Source organism: Talpa occidentalis, unplaced genomic scaffold (genome assembly GCF_014898055.3).
Source record: "Talpa occidentalis isolate TD23 unplaced genomic scaffold, MPIMG_talOcc4v2.1 talOcc4.9, whole genome shotgun sequence".
Classification (NCBI taxonomy): domain Eukaryota; kingdom Metazoa; phylum Chordata; class Mammalia; order Eulipotyphla; family Talpidae; genus Talpa; species Talpa occidentalis.
This window is the reverse complement of record NW_023605305.1, coordinates 75,585,726-75,608,901: the sequence shown is the minus strand read 5'-3', so window position 1 is coordinate 75,608,901 and position 23,176 is coordinate 75,585,726. Positions and strand designations below refer to the sequence as shown.

At 53.2% G+C, this 23,176-nt stretch overlaps 1 protein-coding gene across 1 annotated transcript; it reads right to left on the bottom strand.

Moving 5' to 3' along the window:
• Positions 1–5,884: 5,884 nt before the first annotated feature.
• On the bottom strand, positions 5,885–10,954 carry ETV3L (ETS variant transcription factor 3 like). The gene is made up of 5 exons (XM_037500567.1): positions 10,894–10,954; positions 10,570–10,807; positions 10,131–10,320; positions 9,695–9,812; positions 5,885–6,357 (listed from the first exon to the last, which is right to left on the bottom strand). The coding sequence occupies exons 1-5, from the start codon at positions 10,952–10,954 to the stop codon at positions 5,885–5,887; spliced, it is 1,080 nt and encodes a 359-aa protein (XP_037356464.1).
• Between the last annotated feature and the right edge of the window lie 12,222 nt (positions 10,955–23,176).

Here is a 23,176-nt window from a genome sequence, read left to right as displayed (position 1 = left end):
GCTAAACTGTCCAGGTAATTACCACTGCTCCCTTCAGTTTTTCCCTGATGGGCTGCCCTGGCTGGTCCGAACCTCTGAAAGGCTAAGGACAAAGCCATGGAACAATTACAAACAGTATTGAGGGAAAGACCAGTTCTCAACCCAAGTGACCGGAGAGGAGAGGTCCTAGAAAAGTAACTTACTTTTCTAACACTAAACGCTTAACCTGGCAGCTGGGCCTTTTTCTTTCCCCCTTTCCTCAAATCCTTCAGAAGAGCTCTTGCTTTTGTTTCCTCTTTCCTCACCTGTCCCTATTTCCTCCTCCATCTTTAGCTGGCCATAGAACAAATTTAAACTATCTTTTAAATATTTTATTAATAAGGTAGTCCTTGTTCCCAACTATAAAGCAAAAGAGTCCACATTACAAATAGCAAAGAACACAAACATGTTCTATTTCCCCCACCATTTACTAAAGCTGCAGCGCAGGAGCCAGTAACGAGAAGCAACAGCTTGCTCCTTCGAACAAGCGCAGGGGAAGGTGGGAAAGCACTCTCCTGAGTGCTCAGGGAGGCTTCTCTTTGCAGTGGGCATCACAGACCAGAGTGAGGCATGACTATGGAGCTCGGCTTGCTCTCTGCTTCTACCACTGCCAGGAACATGGCCTGGAGTAGGCTGTCTCCCTTGCTGTGCCTCCGCGTGTTCCTCTAGATCATGGGATAACAATGGCTTCCTCCAAGGCCACTGTGGGTATTGGATGAGTCCATGTATGGGAAGCACTGTGAGCCTGGCTCGTAGGAAGTGGTGTGTTAATGTGACCTTAAAAATATAATCCCTTTGGAGGACGGTTGGGCAATATGCATCTAAAGTCATTAAAATGTCATAAATTTTGACCCAGGTATTTCACTCCTGAGAATTTATCTCAGTGAGTTAATTCAAGGAAAGTGAGAGATTGCAACTATGGGCAGAGGTTTTGAAACCATGAAGCAAATAATAAGAAACAACCTGAAAGACAACAAAAGGGTAACAGTTAGAAGCCATATCAGCATGACAGAATTCTCTGCCATGGCTAAGATGATCAGTGTTAACTACAAACACAGGGTGACTGTTTGCATAACATTGGAAGAAGGAAGTGATCACAGAATTTTATATGTGTTTTAGTGACTTTATAAGCCATCGACATATATTGCCTGGCTTTCTCTGATTGTGGATTATGTGTGACTTCTTGAGATTTACTTTTAGGTATTATAAAGTAGGTTACTACCAAACAAAATTTATGTTTGAATTAGGTGTGACGAGAGCTTGCCTTTCTGCACTCTGGTCTCAGCCCCTCAGGATCCCTAAGTCCCAGTGACTCCAGCCAACCCTTTTCACACTCTCCTCCTTTGTACCCAAGGCCCTGATTTCTGTCCTGTTCATGACACGTTATAGTGGACAGTGTCTAAGGGCAGGTATCTTGTCTCTCTAAACTGGCAGCATGGTGTCTGCCACATGCTTGTCATTTAAGGAATGTTTGTGAGTTGTGTGTGTGTGTCTAAAACATGTACTTGACTCTTCTCTCCCCTCGGTTAGGGTCCTCATTGGGCAAGAAAGGGGAGAAGGCAGGAACTCTCCTCAGTGCAATGAGGAGTGTGGCAAACACTTAACTATTTTGTTTTTAAATTTCCGAAGCCTCTTCAAAATGTTTCTCACGTTGTAGTGTGTGCTGCATTGCCCCCGAGCGCCAGCTCCATGGGGATGCCACACGAGTGCACATCAGTCAGAGGACAGCCGCCGGCAATATGCACCAAACGCCAGAGTGCACACCATGGGAACATACTTTCTGCTATCCCTATATTAAAAACCACACAAGAATAGGGGCCTCCCTGGTGGCACAAGGGGTTAAGACGTAACCTATGAAGTTGTCCGCAGCACCAGTTTGATCCCTGGCCAAGGAGATACCCACACGGCTCAGCAGACCTCTCCTGACTCACCTGCTGATCCTCTCAGCAGTGTATTTCAGTCAATCTGCCTGTTCTGCTCCCCACTTTATCTCTGGTGAATCTTCTCACCCTGCCCCCCTCAACCTGGCCTAAACCCCAGTTCTTGTATGCATAAATAAAATAAATCTTTAAAAAAAAAACCCACACAAGAATAACTTTTAAACTTTCCCTTTCAAAATATAATATACTTTAATTTTAAGGAATTTTAAGGGCCTCTTAAACTCTCAAGCCAAGTGATTATGTGAGATGGAAGAACATGAGAAAATTCATGTTCTTAAGTTGACTCTTCTGCACATTGTGTATTTTGAACAAACCTTTTTTTCTCTCTGGGCCTGTAAAACGAAGGGGTTGAACGTGACGTTGTTAAATCAAAGGTCCCTCTGGCTCCTGCAGAGTCTAAAAATCACGAAGCCTAAACCCGTTTGAACCCAGCGTGCATCTACTCCTGTCTTTGGTGAGATGGAGCTGAGGGCGCAGCGGGAGCTGCTAGTGAACTGACTTTGCTGCCTTATGCGGGTTCCCTCTGCTCCTGGAATAGGTTGGCATCTGCTCCTTGTTCTCTCCAGGTGGAGGTGACAGTCACAAGCAGCGGGAGGGTGTGATGTCTGGGGCTGACGGAGGAACCCACCACTGCAGTCTGTTGTCATTTAGACCTGTTGCTCCTTTGGTGAACGGCCGTGTTTTTGCAGAGGGGGTTGAAACACGAGCACTCTCATAAAATGCTTTTATCCTGCAACTCGCTTCCTCCAAGCGAGGAAGACTCCAAAGCCCACCATCCCTCCCGCGGGAGCTGCCCGGTGGCTCCACCCACCCAGCCCGGAGTGTTGGAGCGCTGCCTTTGGCTCTGGCCACCAGAGGGCGCTCCTGAGACGTGGAAACCAGTGGTTGCATTGTTGGTGCCTGGGTCACTTCGCCAGAACATCTGGACTTGCTGAAGTCATTCTCCACTTCAGTGGTTCTCAACCCGGGACAATTTTTTTCCTTAACACCCCCACCCCCGCGGGGATATTTCACAATATCACTGCATGTATGGGGACAGTGCTGCTGGTGTTGGGGCCAGGGATGCACTAAACCTCTGAGAGCACAGCACAGGACCCCATAACAAAGAACCATGGGGCCTCCCTGGTGGTGCAGGGGGTTAAGCACAGCACTGTCAAGCTATCCGCAGCCTCTGCAGTCTCCGCAGCACGAGTTCAATCACTGGCCACCAGGGAGATACCCACATGGCACAGCAGACCTCTCCTGTCTCCCCCGCTGCTCCCCTCAGCAGTGTTTTCAGTCAGTCTGTCTGTTCTGCTCCCCACTCTGTCTCTGGTGAATCCTCTCACTCCCCCAAAACCTTGGCCTGTACCTCAGTTCTTGTATGCATAAATAAATAAATCTTCTTTATTTATACAAGCACTGGGTACAGTCAGAAGTGAGGGAAGGTGAGAGAATTCACCAGAGCCAGAGCGGGGAACAGAACGGGCAGAATGATGAAATACACTGCTGAGAGGAGCAGCGGGCAGGGCAGGAGAGGTCGTCGTGCCATGTGGGACCCTTGCTGGCGGCCGGGGATTGAACTGGCGCTGCAGAGGCTGTGGGCAGCTTCTCAGCCCAGCGCTCAACCGCTGCGCCACCAGGGAAGGCCCAAATAAATAAATCTTAGAAAAACAAAACAAAAATAGGGCCTCCCTGTTGGCGCAGGCGGTTGAGCGCCACACTATGTGGCTGTCCGCAGCTTCTGCAGTGCAGGTTCGATCCTGGCCAGCCAGGGAGAAACCCACATGGCACAGCAGACCTCTGTTGTCTCCCCCGCTACTCCCCTCAGCAGTGTATTTTGTCAGTCTGCCTGTTCTGCTTCCCACTTTGTCTCTGGTGAATCCTCTCACCCTCCCGAGCATCTGGCCTGTACCCTGGTTCTTGTATAAATAAATAAATCTTAAAAAAAAAAAAAAAAAAAAAACTAACAAAGAACCATGCAGCCCCAAATGCCAGTGGTGTCAAGGCAGAGGGACTCTGTCTCTCTGAATCTGCTGTCTAAACACAGTTTTATGTTCTCTGGAGCTGAGTCTTCGGTCTTGGGAAGTCTCATAACAGTGACCACAACGCTTAGTTCATTGTCTGAAACGTGGGGATCACAGCAAGACCACTGAAGAGGAGAAGGGGTTAGGCAGGGGGCACTGGGAGGCCCCATCATGGAGGCCTATGGCCTCCTCTGAACTGGGCGCATGCCCCATGACAATGGGCCAGTTCCTTGTGCTGGAGCCAACAACACTGGCTCTTTGTCTTCCCAAAATGGGCAGGGCGATGGGAAAGTCCCCGGCTGGGCTGTGTCCTTCCTGCAGGGCCTGGGGTGGGTCTGCAGCTTTGGAAGTTAGTGAGAAGCAATTTTCACCGCAGCCCCTGGGATCTCCTGGGAGAGACTCTGGGAGGCCCCTATTTGGTGTCTCAGGTGATGTGGGGAGATTGAAATGAAGAACACTCATAGACACTTTCTCTTGGCCTGTTCTGAGTCTGGAAACCCAGGGACTGGGTTCCTTGCTCATTTCAGTCTTCCTGCGGGGTGAGGCCCTGAGCCTGCTCTGCTCTGGGTCTGTTCGTCCCTATTCCTTTCTCACTTCCATAAAGAAGGACTGAGAGGCAGCAGGAAGCAAAAGCACCGGGAGGCGGGAGGCAGGAGCCAGAGAAGAGATGCACACTTCCTCTGGATTGCTGCAGGACAGGGCTGAGGGACAGACAAAGGGACCCTCTGTGCCTCCTTAGTTCTTCCTCTATGTCCTAGAAAGGCAGTGGAGACAAAGTGTAGGCCTGAAACTCATGGCCCAGGGAGAGCAGAGCAGTGTGGTTCAGTCACTCTGGTGTCTGGAGCCTTCTCTGTTGGCATTTCCTAAGTTGGGCAAAGACCCTCTTTCTCTCAAGTCATCCCACTCCCCCAGCCACCCAGTGCTTCAAGTCAGCTTTGTCATTCTTAGGTCCTGGGGACAAAGAAAGAGGGGGCCCTGCCAATGCCCTTATTCACCCCCAGCCCCTGAGAATTCTGCTTAGAGGTCAGGGAGGGATATGCCGGTCTTTCTGTCAAGACCCTGCTGGTTCTTTCCTCAAGGCTGTTTTCCCACTTGGCCACAGTGTCTTCCGGTTTTCTCTGGGAGGCCAGAGCAGTGGGAAAGGTGGGCTGGCTTGATTTCCACTTCTGCCTCAGACCCCTGGCCACCCGCCCATCCCCCTCTCGAATTTTCCTGGGGGAATCTTGGGTGGTGTTTGGCTTCAGGCCAAATGGGAGGGCAGCAGGACCAAGCAGAAGGCAGTCAGCTGACAGAAACCTGTTTGCCAAGTGCATTTTATTCATGGTCCATGTAGGGTGGGACAAGCTCAGGGATTATCCCTCCTGCCCACTGGCTTGGGTTTTGGGAACATGGAGAAGGAAATGACTGCAGAGGACACCAGTTCCCAGGGTCACGAAACTCAGAGAAATGGGCGGGAAGAACACGGAGAGGCAGGAGAGAAACTGGGACCTTAGTCTGGAGGAGGGACGCAGGGTCCAGAGAGAAAGGAGTTGCCTGAGACTCAGGGGGCCACACAGCTCCTGCCTCCCCTTCTAGACTCTTCGTTCCCCTCATGTGAGCAGGTGTGGGGTTCTTCAAATGATGGAAGCCCTATTCTCTTCTCTCTCAAGAACAGTTGAGATTAAGAATGTCTCCCTAATCTGATTAGCAACTGGGGGCAATGGGTACAGGCCTCAGATTTCCCCATTCCCACACCTTGCCTTCTCTGCAATGCCCCCAAACCCTAGGGTCTATCTCCCTTCAAATCCTCCTGCAATTTAAACTTGCTTCCAGTGGGGGGTGGGGGGGGGAGGGCAGGTATGGAGCCAGAGGGAGATAGACAAGCAGAGAGATGGCATTTGAGGGACCACCCCTTCCCACCATTCACATCTTCTTCCCCTGTTAGGGAGGATCCAGAGGCCATACTGTTTTGAAGTTCTCCAGACTGGGGGACACAGGGCTCTCCTCCCCTGATTTGGGTCCATGGGTTTCTGGAGAGAAGCCTTTCCCAGGACCCAGGTACTCCTTTGCCTCCATTGTGGGGTTTGGCTCTTCTTCCAGCCCCTCAGACCTGAAGGTCAGGAGCTGGAGCCTCTCGACAGCCCCCTGTCCCAGCCCAGCCAACAGAGGAAGCCCTGGAAAATGCCAGGGCCCTGGGGAGCACCCAGGTCCTGGGAATAAGGGATCTGGCTTGGAGGGCCCTAAGAAATGACCCTCTGTGGGGAGCGGGGGCATGAAGGGCCTGGAGAGGTGGGTCCAGTCAGAGGGAAGAGGAGGTGGCAGGGGAGGGGTGAAGGAGGCAAAGCTGGGCAACTTGTCTTGGGGGCTCCTCAAATGACAATCAAAGCGGCATGGGGCTGGGGTGGTGTCAAGTCCTAGAGAGAGAAAGAGGAAGAGGATCAGAGAGTGCCTCTGTTCCCTGGTGCCCCCCTTCTTCCTCCACTTGCCATTTCTTCTTCCTCTTCCTGGAAGCTTTCTCTCCCCTGCTGGGATTCAGGTCCCCAGTAAATGTCACCTCCTGGGGGAGCCTCCCAGTACTTCCCAGCCTGGGTGGGAGCCCTTGGTGATGCCTTTCCTCTGGGATCTGTACTCAAAATCAGGTGCTCATGTGTGTTACTAATGTCTGTGCCCCCAACTCCATGGCAGGAGTTGTGTGTCTTAGTCTCCTGCGATACAGTCCAGCCTGGTGCATAGTAAGTGCTCAATAAAAATGTGCTGACTGAATAAAGATATTCTTTGCTGCAACTCAATGAATATATTCTTTCCTCTCCTGGTCCCTACAGCAAAGAACTCAAGTTGCAGCTGGGTAAAGAACTGCTTGTATGACCTTGGGCTAGTCATTTAGCGTCTCAGGCCTTAGTTTCTTCCTCTGTAAAATCCCCTCTCCTTACTGAGACCATATGACATCACAGGTAATCAGGACCTGCAGAACTGGGAGGCCCAGGGCATGTGGGTGGGCCCCAGCCCTTGTCCCCTTCCCCATGGAGGGTGAGCCCCAGCTGTCCATCCCCTCCCTTCTGTCTCTCACCCAAACTCTTCGGGAAGCCCGCCTTCCTTCCAGTCCTGCCTAATCAGCCTCCTCCTCCCACCCCACCAGGACACTACAATCAGGGCTCCCAGCCAGGGGTCTCTGGGGGGGTGATTATACAGAACTTTATGCCACTTTCCATATTTCAAAAAGCCTAACTCCAAGTGCACATTTTTCTTAGCAAGCCCACATCACTTAATGAAAAGAACAAGCATCCAAATGGGGTCACATAGGGGGAATGATAGCTAATGAAACTGGCAAAACAAATTATGACTTAATACACCTGATTTATTGGATAGGAGCAAAATTTCTAAAGCCACATCTTCAGAAATATTCCCCCTGAAGGGAAAGTAGTAAAAATGATTTCTCCATGGAAAAGCATGGAGAACCCTGAAGAGTATACCCTCTCTTGGGTCACAGCCTTTCCCTTGGTCCTTGCATGCTATGAAGAAGACTGTTGCCGCCCCCTCCCTCCCAAGGAAGGTTGTGTCCCCGGGGGTCCTGTGGTCAGGGCTGTGTCACTCCTGGAGACTGCAGCTGGCTGGGCATATGGAGGAGATGGCCAAGAGTCCTCCTGCCCCTCTCCCACCCTCGCAGCCCTGGCCTGCTCTTCCTGCCTCTGGCTCTCAGGCCAGGCCACCCTTTCGCCCAGAAGCAGCTTCCTCTCTTGGCACCAAATGCCCTGAGTGACAGTGGAGGTGAGGTTGGCACAGTCTCTGGAATTCCAGCCAGAAGTGGGACAGGCCTTCCGGTGACCTAAACCTCCTTGATGGCCTGTGGAGCCCAAGCAAAGCCCCGGGAGGGACTTGGGGGAGTGCATGTGCTCCTGAAGGGAGGGGCCAAAGAGCACTTGAAGCTGGGGCTCCCCCAGAAACACTTTTTCTCATAGCTTCCCAAAAGGAGCAGCTCTGAGCCCAAGGCATTCCCAGAGCTGTCGGGTGAGTGGTGGTGGAAGAACAGGAGGGCTTGTTCAGGTGCTGTTTAGCTCCAGGTTGCCAGTCTGGTGGCCGCGAGTCCCAGCAGGCCCTGGTCTCCTACTCCTAGGCTTGGTTGCCCTCCCTGCAATTCTTGGGCCCAGAGTCAGGCACTTTTCATTCACTGAGTGGGGGGACGGGAGCCGCAGGCTGCATGGGGTCTAGCCTATGGCTTAGGGTCCCTTATTCCATGAAGTTGCCTGGAGGATAGCCTTGGGTGTCTGCATCAGAACCTGGGTTTGTCAAGTATTTCTGTGATCTTTTTCACAGAAAATCTGATTTTGTCCTTTCCCAGCTTTTAGTCCTATAACAACTGGGCTGTGCACCTTCTCAGTCCGTAAGCCATGTATTGCCACATTGGCTTTCCTCCTGTTGCACTTGCCTGTCTCAGGGCCTTTGTACATGCAGTTCTCTCTGCTTGCCATGCTCTCCTCCTTATCTTTGAACCCAGCTGACCTCTCTTCATATTTTGGGTCTCAGCTCAAATGTCACTGTCAAGGAAGTCTCCCAGGCTGCTTTCTGCACCCTGAGCTGCTCAGCAGTTAGCGCAGCTATTGCCACATATTTATTTGTAGGATTTTTTTTAAAGATTTATTTTTATTTATTTATGCATATAAGAACTGGGGTTTAGGCCAGAGGTGCGGGGGTGAGAGTATTCATTCACCATAGACAGAGTGGGGAGCAGAACAGGTGGATCAACTGAAATACACTGCTGAGGGGAGCAGCAGGTGGGACAGGAGAGGTCTGCAGTGCCATGTGGGTCAGCTCCCTGGCGGGGATTGAACTCGTGCTGCAGTGGTGATTATCACTGAGACTTAACCCCTAGGCCACCAGGGAGGACCTATTTATAGGATTATTAACTGAATGTCTGCATCCCTTCCCTTGCCCACCAGCTCCATGAAGGAGTCTTGCTCACACTGGCACCCCCAGCTCTAGGACAGTGCCTGGATATGAAATAGGAGGTGATCACACAGCTGTTGAAAGAAGAAATGAGTGAGTGGGTGAGTGAGAGAGTGAGTAGACTTTATCTCCCCTGTCTGTCTTCAGTTGAGCCTCCTCTTCCATGGCCCTAGCCTTGATTATGGTCCCATCTTCTTCTGCCTGGATTATCTTAGAAAATCTCCCAACACTGGTCTTATACCTCCTCCAACCCACATTCTCTATACACACCAAGGCAACTTTGTAAAATAAGTCTGAGCATGCCTCTCCTGCCTGGGCCCTCCTGCCCGTTCGGTTCAGTACAGTCCAACCCCTTAGCATGGCTTCTGAGGCAAACACCTGTTTGTCTTGCCAACCTCATCTCTCACCCTTCCTTGCTCTGACTGTGGGGAGCGGCTGGCAGTTCTCCAGGTCGTGTTTTACTAACACTGCTCCCTCAGCCTGGGCAACTTCCTCCACTGCTCTCCTGCTCAGGACAACCTTCTCCAGCAGGCGCTCCCCTGAGGACTGGCGTCTCCCCAAATCTTAGTAGTGTTCACTGACTGTCTTCCCAGCTCTGTTCCCCACTAGTTTCTGAACATCTTGAGGGCCATTTTTCATCTTGGAGCCCCCACACCTAATAAATAGCTGGTGCCCAATAAATGTTTGTTGAGCGAATGAATGACTCGTATTGTCCCTTGTCTGAGGCACCCTCACCCCTGTGCTCAGCCAGGAGGGTTCTCCCTCCTCTGTTTGAGACTCCCCGGGCCCTCCCTCATCCCAAGCACGCACGGTGGACACTGCTGCTGCTCCCTTTCTTCTCTCCAGAGATCTCAGGGGGTCCTTGGGGCCGCTGTGCCGACCACTGCTCCACCAGGGCCTGGTGGGTGAACAGCATGCTGTGCAGGAGCTGTGGGCAAGGAGAAGCAGGTGTGGGGGACAGGCTCCCCGGCGTGTGCTGTGTACTGCATACAGCTTTCAGTAACCAGTGGTTAAACAACGAAATGTGCTCGGAATGGTGGTTAGATCATGGAAGGATGGTACCTAGCACAGAAGGAGGTCTCTTCTCAGAGTGGGATCATTAAACACTCAGGGGTTATTCGGATCAACACCTCCTTCCTGCCCCAGGGACACCGGCGGTGGAGGGGGGGGCTAGGATGCAGGGGGACAAGAACATTGGAGGCTGATGCTCCTGGAGATGGAGGGGCGGGGCTGCCTTTTTGCCTACCTCACTCTGTGCTCCCACAGGTACCAGGGCTGGCCGGAACAGGGCAGGGGTGCCGAGCAGCAAGTGGGGGGAGGGCGGTGCCCGCACCTCCCACAGAGGATAGTTGACGACGATGAGCTTGCTGAAGTTGAACTTGTAAGTGAACCTTTTGCCTTTGGTCTTGTGCAGAATCCTCTTGTTGTAGTAATATCTGGAGACCCCAGGTTGAGAACAGAGAGTTGGCCCCATGGGCAGGGAACGGAGTGAGAGTCCCACCCACACCTGCCTCGCAGGCCAGCCAGACGAACCCGAGCCATTTCTGTGGAACCACTAGGCTTCTTACCACATGTGGGAGCATTTCCCAAGGCGTGGAGGGGCGGGAATTGGATCGGGCATCAGAAACCACAGCCCTTGCCTTTGAACTCTGCCCTCTCTGGCCACCTTGGCTGCCTCCTCTCACCTGAGGGCCCGGCTCAGCTTGTCATAATTCATCTGTGGTTTGCACTTCCTGCGGCCCCAGAGGCGGGCCACCTCATCTGGATCCTTGATGACAAATTCCCCGTACTCTCCCTGCTGCCAGGCGATGACATGGCGGAACTCCTCCTTCTGCAGCAGCTCTAGGATGAAGTGCCACAGCTGGATCTGCCGGGAGCCGGGCGAGGACTCGGCTTTGTAGGCCCAGTCAGGGAAGGCCAAGCCTGGGTTGGAGAGGGAGTGTGAGTGTGGCACTGCTTTGCTGGCACTGCTTAGCAGGTGCGTGGGCAGGAGGCCTGCAGGGGCTCACCTGAGATCCAGGAGCTGCTGGCGATGGGAGGGATGCCCTCGGACAAGCAGCCGCAGTGCATGTTCCACTCTGGGGGAGCCAGGGCTGTGTCTAGGCCTCTGGGAGAAATGGCCACCACTTAGGAGGAAGGGAAAAAAGGCAGGGGAGAGGGAGGTGAAAAAGAGAGGGAAGAGGGAGGCAAAGAAGCAAGGAACAAAGAAAAGGGAAGGCATGAAGGGAGAAAAGGGAGACTGCGGAACGGGAATGAGGTCTGAGGCAGGAAGTCCCCCCCTGCTCCCAAGGCAGGGCCCAGCTTCCTCCGGGGACCGACCGCTGCTGGCCAAGGGCTGAGTCAGGACTGGGGCTGGGGACGAGCCACTTCTAGAGATGGGGACAAATGTGACGGGGTCCTCTATCCTGCCCCTGCTGGGGGATTTAGACAGAGAATGAGCTCCCTTCTCAGGGCTTAATGGGATTGGTGTTTTTCCCAAGAGAAAACAAGAGAAAATGTAATTAATCATCGGCTTTTTCTAAACCATGACAAGGAGGAATTGGCAGGTGCTCACACCCACACCTCTTTAGGGCACAGGACAATTTTACACTTGAGAAGAGCAGAGATTCTGCATTTTTCACCCAGGAGCCCAGAGTGCCTAACAGAGTGCCCAGAGTGGGTCAGCAGGGCCCCAGACATGACTGTGGACAGATTCGGTGAAAGCAAACGAACTTGTCATTACTCCTTGCTTGCTTGTCTGTCCCTCAGAGCGTCGCTGTGGGGGGTCAGGAGCCCTGGGCTCTTGCTCACTGCTGACCCTGGAGCCCACCCTGGCCGGGTGCTCACACAGGCTCTGCAAAGACTTGCTCTGTTGCTGACAGGCCTGGAGGGAAATCTTGCTGGTTCTCAGTTCAGCAGGGGAGGGGAGAGGAGAAGGGGAAGAGATTGGGGAATGCACTCCATTGAGAGAAATTTGCCTGACACAGGCAAAGGGAAGAGAGAAGCTGAATAGGTCCCACAGTCTTCTAGATGGGGTAGAGGGTGATGTAAGAGACTTGTTTCCACCATCGCTCATGGAGGATGAAGCTATAGGCAGAAGGACTGGGTAGGGATGGAGGGGCTGCCATGGCGACTCAGGCTGCAGGGCCTGCTCCTGGGGGTGGTGGGTGCCAGGGAGTTCCCCAAATATCAGGACCACTAATAAACAGGGGGCCAGCTCACATGAGCTGGGTGGGTTCTGGTTTCCATCTCTGATAAAGTTGGGGTCCTCTAGTCTCAGTGGAACCTAATAGGCTGTGGGGCTTGAAGAGCAGGTGAGGGTTTGACTGGGGGCTGAGAGAGCGAAAGTCATGTGACACATGGAGTTTAGCTGGTGACTCTTGCTCCGAGTGCCCCTCACAGCTGGTGCAGCCTTAGGACTTCTGGAAAGCCACATATGGCAGTGTGTCTCAGCTCTGACATACTCTTTAAAGTGCAGATTCTGGTTCTGTTGCTCCAGTGGAAGCAGAGATTCTGAACTTCTAGCAAGTTCCTTGATGCTGCCGCTCTGCTGGTCCTTGGACTGGACTTGGAGTGGCCAGAACCCAGGGATACAGCAGAAAGAACTGTGGGTGTTAAAAAGTCAAGGAATCCCAGACACCGCAGGTTGTGAACCCCGCTACTCTCCACCCCATCCCAAGAGGTCATGGGGTCTCTTGCTCTCCCTTTCCAGGAAGATTAACTGACAAACCAACAACCCACTGGGGCAAGTGCTCCTGGGGGAACCTGTCTGACCCGGGCAGAGAGCATCTCTGGAAATGAAGGGAGGCGTGGCAGAGAGGGCCCTGACCACCCTGCCTCTGGGAGTCGGTTCGCCTCCTGTCCCTCTGTCTCTAACTGATCACTGACTTTCTGGGGTCTTTTTCTGAAGAAGGTGCCCCCCTCTTCCCCCACCCTCTTTTCCTACCCTGGTCATTGGAAGTTTCTCCTTCGTGTAACCTCCACACCCAGGGGGATCTCTTCCATCTCACCTGAGGGAGGTGTGCGGGAAAACAGGGTGCTGCTGTGAGACACTATTCCTTTTGGAGAAAGAAGGCAGAATTACTGTGATGGGTGCCGGGGCCTGTGTGGACTGAAGGTGTTTTGTGGGTTTTTTTGCCAGACTGGAAGACTTGAGACCTGGATGGTAGATTTAGGGTCTGGTTGCGCCCCTGCCCCCCAGCACACAGGGTGCTCTGTACTATGCTGAGCAACTGACATCTCCGAAACTTCATTCAAGCATCAGACCAGATGCAGCTCAGAGGGGTTGAGTAACTTGTCTAAGGTTATACAGCACTAAAAATGCAAACCCTAAATTCAAGGGCCACCTAGTAACCTACCCACATTGTTTCCCCTGGCATCCAAGGGGAAAAAACCCTAATAAAAAGCCGAAGTGGCATGAGTCGGCCAGGTTAACCCGGATGCTGCAGTCTCTCCCTGGTGTCTCCTATATTTGTGAGCATCTCTTGTGGGTCCTCGGTTCCTGAGGAGCTCCCCACCGGATCTGGAAGTGGAAATCCTTGCTGCCTGAAAGGCTAATCATTTCCCCTCAAGGCCTTCCTTTTCTGTGTGAGCCCCAATCTGACCCTGGGGAACACTCCGAGAGGCTTGGATTCTAATTCTACCTTCATGTTCAAGAACTGCTCTTGCTGTTTAGCCCTAAGTCTCTGAGTTGCATTTAAACCTACACGTTGGTGGTGATGCTCCCCGGGCTGGGGCCCGGGATGTGGGGGTGGGGGAGTAGTAGTTTCCCTGTGTCCCTTCAAACCCCAGCCCCAACCCTTTCCCCCCTTTTGTATTATAAAGTCTTGTGGCAGCGCTAACAGCTCCGCACAGCCCCCAAACCAGGATCTGTGCAGTGACCCAAGAGAACGAGTATTGAGAACCATAAATCAAAAAGGATCATAACCCAATCTTGAATGATCAGAGCGACTCTCTTATATACTTTTTCCTTCTTAAAGGGATATAGCAGCAAGCGATTATCATTGTCATCCTCACTGTCATTCTGATTACCAATAGTATGATGAATCACCTTGGCCAGTATAAGTGTTCCTTATAACACATGTAGGGTTTAGGTCATTATTTAATAAGAGCAATCGAGAGAACCAATAAGGAGTAAGCCTGAAGCTTGGACTTGGAGCCAAAGCAATGTCCAAAGCAGATTCTGCCTTTCTTCAGAGTTTATTTAATAAGAAATGGGTCCCCATCGTCTACCAACAATGGATTCAGCTTATTTTTTTCCATGTTACTTCACTGAGTCTTCATAATAACCATTTGAGGTGGTTACCATCTCCATTTTGCAAACCCAGGAAATTGAGGCTCAAAAGATTAAAAGACTTGCATAAGATCCCAGTCAAGTGGCGAAGCCGGCTGGGAACAGGTCTGTCTGACTGCAGGCTCTGAGCTGTAATCAGTCAATCAGGGTAGGAAAGTTGAGGATGAAACTCTGGAGCCAAGAGACGAGGCTGGCGGGAGGCCCCAGGTTCTGAAGTAGGGGCTCCAGTCTAATCCACGGTGTGAGCTTTTGCCAGAAAAATTATCAGCGGAGGACCCAGGAAGCCAGAGAACAGATGATAGGGACACTTCCAGAATCACATACATATAAAGTGGGGGAGTTTAAAACCAACCATTACAGTTACGCAAAGTAGAGAAGAAGGGAAGGTGCTATGTGACTGGCCTTCTGAGCGGAACGACCCAATAATCTGGTGGACTGCAGACAGCAAGACTGCTTGGCGGTGGCTCAGTGGGGAAACTGGGACTGTTTATAGAAACAAAAGCAAGCGAAAGAGACAGGGCAGGGCTCAGCAAGAAGGAGTGAATCAGAGAAATCAGCAGCGTGGACACAAGTGAGGTCTAGAGGTGGCCGGAGGGACTGAAAGGTTGGAATTGAGAAACCAGTCCGGGACGACAGTGGAGACACAGAAGGTTGCGGCGGGGTGGGGCTGGAAGGAGGGTGCTAGTTCACGTCTATTAGCGCTGTGCAGCCCCCGCCCCTCCACCACACAGGCAGATCTGATTAGGAAGCCTCTGGTCACTTGCCTTGATTTCAGCCACAAGTGGAGAGCGGTGAGTCCTGCGACCTCCCCTAACGCTATTAGCTAAAGCTGCTTAAGTAGGAGAGCAAGCCGGCTATGGCCAGGGAAGGGCAAAGCCAATCACCTCTGGGGGATTTTTGGGGGTGGGGGGACAAGGGTAAATGTCCTTTCCTCACTGAGACCCTGAAGGCATGTCATCCCTCCTGCCAAAGAGCCCATGTCTGGGGCAGAGTACCCCTTCTTAATGCTTCCGTGGTGGGGACTCTATTGGCTGTACACCACTTTCCTCCAACAGCCTCAGCCCCTCAGGCCCTGGCCCATCTACCGGGACAGGCACTCCCCTCTCCACCCTCCCCTGAGTCACACCTTTCTTCCGCCTCCCCAGTCCCAGCCCAGCCCCCCACTTACTGCCCCAACGCACCCATTGCTAGGTCTCAGTTCTCTGCCCAACCCCCCTAGTCCCCGCCCTTTGAATACACTCCCACATCCCAACCCTCCCATCCCCCCCACGGGGTCCCTGGGGGGCCTTGGGATTTAAAAGGCTTGTGCAGCTCAGTGGAGTAGAAATCCAAATCCAGACACTCCCCTGCTCTACCCCCAGACCTGTCAGAAAGTCACTGGGAAGTCACATACTCCTCAGAGACCCAGGGACCAGGAGGTAGGACCTGGGGGGGTCAGGAGACCCTCGCTCTGCCTGGCCTTTCCTGGTCTCTGTTTCACTAAGTTTGATCTTTTAATCTCCAACTTATTCGTCCTTTATTACAGTTTCTCTCCTCTTCCCTCCCAGCCTAATTCTTCTTTCTTTCTTTCTACTGCCTGGCCCAACCCTCATCTTAATCTTATTTCCCCCCACTATTCACTTTCTTTTCTCTGCATTGTCCATCCTTTCAATTCTCAGTTTCCATTTCTGTCTTTGTATCTCATATCTATAAATCACAGGTGTCTATCTGGCCTCCCCTAAGCCCCTTTCCCTTCTCCAAGCGAGGTCCCTGCCTCCCTTCCCAAGAAGCCCTCGGTTGCTGTCTCTCTCACTGTCTCTCATTGTCACCTTCTATTTTCTTACTCGGTTTCTGTCTCATCTTCCTGAATTCCTCACCCATGCTGCAGAACTGGAAACTGAACCCAGGCCTCCCCGCCACCCTTACCCTGGTTGGTTGGTTTCCTTGCCCCTCAGTCTCTCCGGCTTCCTAACCAGGGCCCTCCGGCTTCCCTTGCTCCTTCCCTGACTGATAACCTCAGCATGGGCTCCTTTCATCTCATTCCCATCAGCTGTGCCCCAGGGGATCCCCTTGCCTGGACACCCCCATCCTCCCCTTGGTCCGGCACCCAGGGACTAGAAATCCCCTCCAGCAGGCGCTGAGGTGGCTGAGGCACTTAATGGCCAGAGGAAGTGAAAGCTCCTGGCTGAATGCTGAGCTGGGGTGAGCTGGCAGGCTGCAGCAGCTGAGTAACCAGACTGGGAATGCCGGGGGCCCGCAGGCAGGATCCTCGGGACTCTCACCCACAGAGGGCCTCTGACGCCTTCTGACTCAATCCTCGTGTCCACATCCAGCCTTACCCTCAACCCTAATCTTAACATGAACCCTAACTTCCACTTCCGCTAAGCCCTCAATCCCATCCTGGGGCTCCATCCACTGCTCCAGCCCCTTTCCCTATTGCCACCCGCCCCCACCAACAGGGCTAGAAAGGGACTTAGAGCATGAACCTCCTCCTGTCTTCATTGGGGAGGAGGCTGGGAGAGGAACAGGACATCTCCCTGCCCCAGGAGCCCCTCTCGGCCTCTCCAGCTCGATATAGCCTACATCTACCCCACTGGCACATGGACACTGAAGGTCTCAGACTTCAGACTTCTGGACCTGGTTCTTTGGGAAGAATTTCAGGAGTGAGAAGGGCAGAACCCCTTCACTCCATCACAAGTTTCCATTCAATTCACCCCAACCTGCTCAGATGGCAGCAAGCGCACTCTCCCGTCCCTGGGGGCCCTCTGCCCGTCCCTGCCCTTTCCCGCTCCCAGGCTCAGAGCCCATGCCTCAGGGTCAGTGCTCACCCACTACCCTCCGCCCTCAGCCACTCAGGTGGCAGCGGTGGTCTGGCTGAGATGCAGACCCCTGTGTGTGCAGACCCCAGGGCAGGGGGTGGTGGAGATCTTATTCATTCAGCCCCCTGAGCCGGCCCCCACCCCATTAACCCAGGAACCCTGCCTGCTCTCTAAGCCCACTCTGACCCCAGAAATACCCGACCTGGGGAGAAGAGTTTGCTTCCATTCTGCCCTTTGGTGTCTCTGAGTTTCCACCTCCCTCTGCCCTGACTGCCCACAGCTAGACAGAAGAGCCTGCCACCTCTCAGCATGGCCCTTGAGCTCCATCTCCCCCCGGTGCTAGATATCCTGACTTTCCTCTTCCCAGTTGCCCCACTGCTGGCTCCACAGCTGGGTTGGGGTAGGGGCCAGCTCCAGCGGCAGACCTGCCACCAGAGCCCCTTACCTCCATGCAGCAGGCGGTTGGGCTCCAGCTCTGTCCAGCGGCTCCCTCTGGCGAGCTCCTCTCCCAGCGACCCCTCGCTCATCACACGCTGAGTTAGGGTTACTTAAAATGAGAGCAGGATCTCCAAGCTCCCAGGGGAGCCGATGTGGTTTTCAGACAATAGCATTAACTGTTTGGGGGCCAGTGGCACCACGGCCCTGCACCCCCTCTGTGTGCCCCCCCCTGAGGGGGTGAGGGTGAAGGTGGGGGGAGCATCTCTCCCTGGGTACTTTGCATCCAGCGCCTATCTCTGGGGCAGATGGCTCCTAAGGCATTTGACCAACAGAAAAACAGGTGAGAGGGCTGCCTTTTCTTCAGTTCTAGAAAAAGGGACACTGCTGGGAAGTCCTTCTGGCCGTCTACCTTCCCTCTGTAAGTCAGTCTTTCTGGAGGCCAGTTCTGGAGAGGGACCCCTAGTTGCAACCTCTGACTCTGAACACCACCTCACTCCCTCTTTGTCCCTCAGTTCCAGCCTCCCCGCCCGCTTCCGTACTGGTGCTGAATCACTCCCATTTTATAACCTTCCCTCTTGGTCTCAAGTATTAAAATGACACTAATAGTTTCCCCAAGCACCTTTCTTTAAGGATTTTCAAGCACGTACTATGTCTCTGTCTAAGTAGAGTTCTAGAAAATGATTTTTCCTTTTCTTTATCCATACAACCAGAAGTTAGACAGCAAGAAGAACTTCCAACTAAGATATAAGCCAGACAGAGGAGAGTAACTGCATTGGCATCAGAAACCCCACAAAGGAAATAGTAGGAACAAGATAAAGGGAGTAGGATCCAGAATACACTAGGGAGGGGGGTGAGGATTTAGGTGACCGGCCTCAGGAGCGGCTCCGCAGGAGAAACTGGAAGAGGGCAGCTGTCCAAGAGCAGAGCCTCCTCTTTAAAGTCCTGGGAGTCAAGTGCCCTGGAGCTGGCTGGGCCTGAGTCCTATCTCCCTGGTCCCTTGTCGGGAGGAAAAGATTGATGGCTGTCATTGTGGAATCAATATGATTTTCTCTTTTTTTCCCTGACTGTGGGAGGCCAAGTTCCCCACCCCTCACCGCCCCCTCATTACACAGCCTCTACCGTCCCTGAGCTGATATAGATGGGAATGGAGGTCCATGGAATTAAATTCTGGGGGTTGTTTTCTGGTTAAATCAACCGAAGCTAACATGATGGAAAGGTGAGGGAGAGAGGCTGATTGATGAAAGAGACAGGACCCTGGGCCACGGGGAGAGGATCCTTGTGGGGGAGGCAGGGAGCACAGAGCTCCAGGCCCACTGAGGACAGAGAGAAAGGGCCTACAGAGGGAGGGAAGGCCCAGGACCCTGCTCCCAGGAGTGCATGCAGGGAGAGAGAGGGAATATTAGCAAAGGTGAAGCAAATTGGATCTCCATAGAGGACAGAGGGACATGGTGAGGAAGTCTGAGGTCAGCGCCAGGACACAGCCTCCCTGGTGTTTCTCCCAGGTTATTTTCTCACCTGGAGAGCTGGGTCTGCCCCTTGTATACCTTTACCCCACCCATCTCCTTCATGTAAGGATTCAGGGCCCTCTGAGCTCGGAGCAGGAGGATGCAAAGCCAGGGAGGACTCCAGGGAGAAAGAACTGCTCCTCTCCCCCTGCATGAAGGTTTCATTCAAGGTGCAGGTTGAAGTGGAAAGGCAGGATCCAGGTGAGGACCTGGACTCCAGGGGGGCCTCAGACACCTCCTGCCTCCAGGAGCTCTCTTGGGAGGGCAACATTAGAAAGGCTTCGTGAGAAGAGGCCCAAAGCTCTTCTGCTTTCCCACTTCCTGCCATCATCCCAGCTCCCAGGAAAGTCCCTCCTGTGGCTGACTTCCAGTCCTTGTGAGAACTGGAGTAGCTGCCTCTGAGACGATTAGGGTTTTCACCTTTTCTTTTCTGTAGCTCCACATATTGTCCCTACCCACTTCCTCTCAGATTTCTGTAAACCTGATCACAATAGCGACAACCCCCACCCCCACACTCATTCTGCACACTTGGGTCGCTGGCCCTGCTAGAGAAGGTTGGGCCTGGGATTAGGAAGCCATGAATTTGGCACAGATGTTGGCCTCTGGGTGACATCAAGGGCTTCCTGTTCTCCTCTATGACACAGGCAAATGGCCTAGTGCTCGTGGGCGAGGGGTCCCTGATTAAATCCAGCCAAATGGATTTCCTTTTTCTTTTTCTTTTTTTTTTTTAAAGATTTATTTATTTATGCATACAAGAACTGGGGTACAGGTCAGAGGTGTGTGTGTGTGTGTGTGTGGGAAGGATGAGAGGATTCACCAGAGAGAGAGTGGGAAACAGAACAGGCAGATTGACTGAAATACACTGCTGAGGGGAGCAGAGGGCGAGACAGGAGAGGTCTGTTGTGCCATGTGGGTATCTCCCTGGCTGGGGATCGAACTCGTGCTGCAGAGGCTGCGGATAGCTTCATGGTGCTGTGCTTAACCCCTTGCACCACCAGCGAGGCCCCGTTCCCTTTTTCTTATGCAGACCTGTGTGTATCCTGGTGCCTGGCACAGTGCCTGGACTCTGGAGCTGCTCTACCAATGATTGCTGAGTGAATAAACAAAACGTTCGTCATCAACTGGCATGCCACAGCTGGCCTACCCAACTCTCAACAGGCAGCCTCAACATATTTAAAGTTACCTTAAAACATATTTAAAGTTACCTTAAAAATTTCTGGGTTCATCTCCATTAATGGTGCCTGTTCTGAGCCAGCCTCCTAAATCCCCTGATACTCTGATGTGATAATGGGGTCTGGGGCTAGTGGGGCAGGGTAGGAACAGAAGGCAGCTTTTGAGGCTGGAGCTTCCGGCCCAGGCCTGGGGTTCTGGGAGGGTTGGGAAGAGCCCTGCCCCCACTGTCCCCGCTGCTGCCCCCGAGGTTCCAGGTACAGACTGCGCACAGCCCCCCTGGCGCTCTCACAGTGGCAAGCCAAAGAATGCACCACTGGAGCCTCAAGTAGAGTTTTCCTGTTCTAGTTAGTGACTTTTTTTTCATACTTGAGTAAGCAGTAGGAGAAGCTAAATTCTGAGTCTGTCGACACTGTCTTGACCTACTTTGCATCAAGACCACACCACCCTGAATGGGTCCCCACAGCCTCACATGTGCCTCTGCAACCAGCTGACGTGAAATGGGCAGGACTGGGCCAGGGACGGGATCAGAACCTGGGAGGGCTTCTCTGGGAGCTGCACAGCCTGTGGGTGGAGATGAAGAGGCGGTGTCAGTCTTTCTCCCAGCAAAAGGATGAGGAGATGAGAAAGCTCCTCTCCCTCCGTCCTCCATGGACCTGGCCTGGGTGGTCGAGCTAGCCAGCCAAGTGAAGGCGGGAAGACTCGGCTAATCCCAGGAGGGTCTGTCCGGCCAGTCTAATTGTGAAGAATGGTGAACGTCCCCGGACACTCACTCCTTTCCAGCTCTTGGAAAAAGGGGTCAATCCTACCCGCTCATTCTTTCCAATCCCCCATCAGCTTCCCGAGATGGAGTGGGGCCCGATGTGGCCCCATCAGAGGGACAGAAGGGAGTGGAGGTGGCTGACACTGGATTCAGAGGGTGGGGGAAAAGGGAAGGGGAGGGAGGAGAGGAAAGAATAGATGGGTAAAGTCCCCAAGTTGCCATAAAGGGGAAAGGGAAGGGAAGGAGCTGCAGGGTAAGCTTTTGGAAGAGGAAGAAGTCAGACTTGAGACAAAGCAGGTGGAGACAGAGGGAGAGAAGGGGGAGGAGGAGTCCCAGGGAAGAGGAGAGGCTGGGGGTGGAGGGGGCGCAGGGCGGGCAGCCCAGGAACACAGCCTCTGGGCCTGGGGGAGGGGAGGCTGTGTGCGCCTGTGGAGCTGGTGGCTGTGGTGTCTGTGGAGACTCTTCATGTCCCATTAGTGGCAATGGAAGGTGACATGCGGGGATCGATACCAATCGAGGCAACAGACTCCCAATAATAAACCCATTTCACTCACACTTCTCCACCCCCGCCGGCCAACCCCAAGAGAGGGAGCGAGGGCTTCCCACGCCTGACCCCTGCCGCAGAGAGGCTGTTCGCAGACTTGTCCCCAGTCCTGGCACTAGGACTGGTTTAGGGACCCCCAAGTCAGGAAGAGTCATCCCAGGCTGGGGGCTCATGGTATCTAGTTGTGAGGTCCAGGGCCTGTAGTCAGACCTGAGGCCTGGACTCACTTTCCCTGGGGGGTGAGGAGGAGCTGGGCCCACCTCCCGATCGCTGTGGGCACTCCCAAGGCAGAACAGGGAAATGCTCTGGAATGTGTGCATCTGCTCAGCCTGTGGGCACAGGTGAAGGAGTCTTTGTGCTCCTGAGTCTCATGTGTGGTTCCGTGTGGGTGTCTGAATGTGTCTGTGTGTCTATCAGTTGGTGTGTGTCTGGGGCTTCGTGTTTCCTGCGTGTTTTGCTGGTGTGCTGTGTGTGCCTTTCTCTATTCATGCATACCCACCACAGAACGTGGGTATGTCAGCCTGGGTTTGCATGCGTTTGAATCTGAGGGTGCGTGAGTCTGAGTGTGTGCCCATGTTTCTATGGGTGTCTGGCTCTGGGTGTGTGGGCTGTGCTTTGTTTTGGAAACTCTTTATGGGTGTCTGCAAATATGTGTCTCTGAACTTGTGGGAAAATACTGCTGCATTTGCATCACAGCCCTACCTCAGCCTGGTCTCTAGAGCAACACCGCAGGACATATCCTACCTGCCAGGTGGGTGCCTGCTCCACTGTCCCTGGAATGAGAGGTTTTCCTAGATACGGGACTTTCAGTCTGAAATTGGCGGTCCCAGGACAGTTGCCCATGTTTCTTCCAGACTCAGACACCAGGAGGCCAATGTGATGGCAGTGTAGGTGTCCGGGAAGGACAATGAGGGAAGGGTAGATGGAGAGTTCAGGGAGGAGCTGGGAAGGTGGAGGCATTTGAATGAAAGAGGAACTACAGGGGGAAATAAAAGATTGGGAACTGTAGGAGGAATGCCGGTTAGACTAAAGGAGGAACTTCCCCCAGGGCACAGAAGCTAAGATAGGAGGGAAAGAACAGATTGTCCTCTGCTCTGGAAAATTCTAGAGCTGAGTTGTGCTGGGCTCCAGTGGAGATATGGCAGGGAGAGGTGAGGCTTGTCTGCTTTTGGCTGGTAGGATGTGCCCAGATTGGGCCCTCGCACAACCCTGCCGCGCCCTCTGGCTCCTAGCTGGGTAGGGAGGAGTGCATGCCGCTCTGAGAGTGTGCCCTGCTTTGAGTCTGCCCCTCTCGGCTTGGTGGGCTCCTGTCCTTGGAGGGTTCAGAGGGGCCTCCCTGGCTGTGAGTGGTGGGCATGGATGGAGTGGAAGCTGGGGTGGGGGTGCTGCAGGAGGGAGAGAGCTGGTTTATAATGTTGTAGATCTCTAAGCTCTGCAGAGAGGGTCTGAGCCCGATCCATCCTATGCACCAAGAACTTCCCAGTCCCCTTGCAGTGTGGACACATCATCTCCCAGGAAACTTTTTTGATTAAATTCATAGCTTCGTTCCTGCTCTAATTTACTGCTAGCTCCCTCACTGCCCTGCAGGGGATGGGGTCCCTTTAACTGGTCCTCTGAACCACATCCTTTGCTCCCTTCCTCTTCTGTGCCCGGTGAAGGATGCTCCTCATAGGCGAGCACCAACCAGCAAACCTTGTCCTACAGAAATCTCTGAAGGTCAGACCAGAGGCTGTGTTGCTGGCTTTCTGCCTGGCCATAGCCCACCCACTGCTTTGTCTTCATGCAGGGCGTTCCACGCGCCC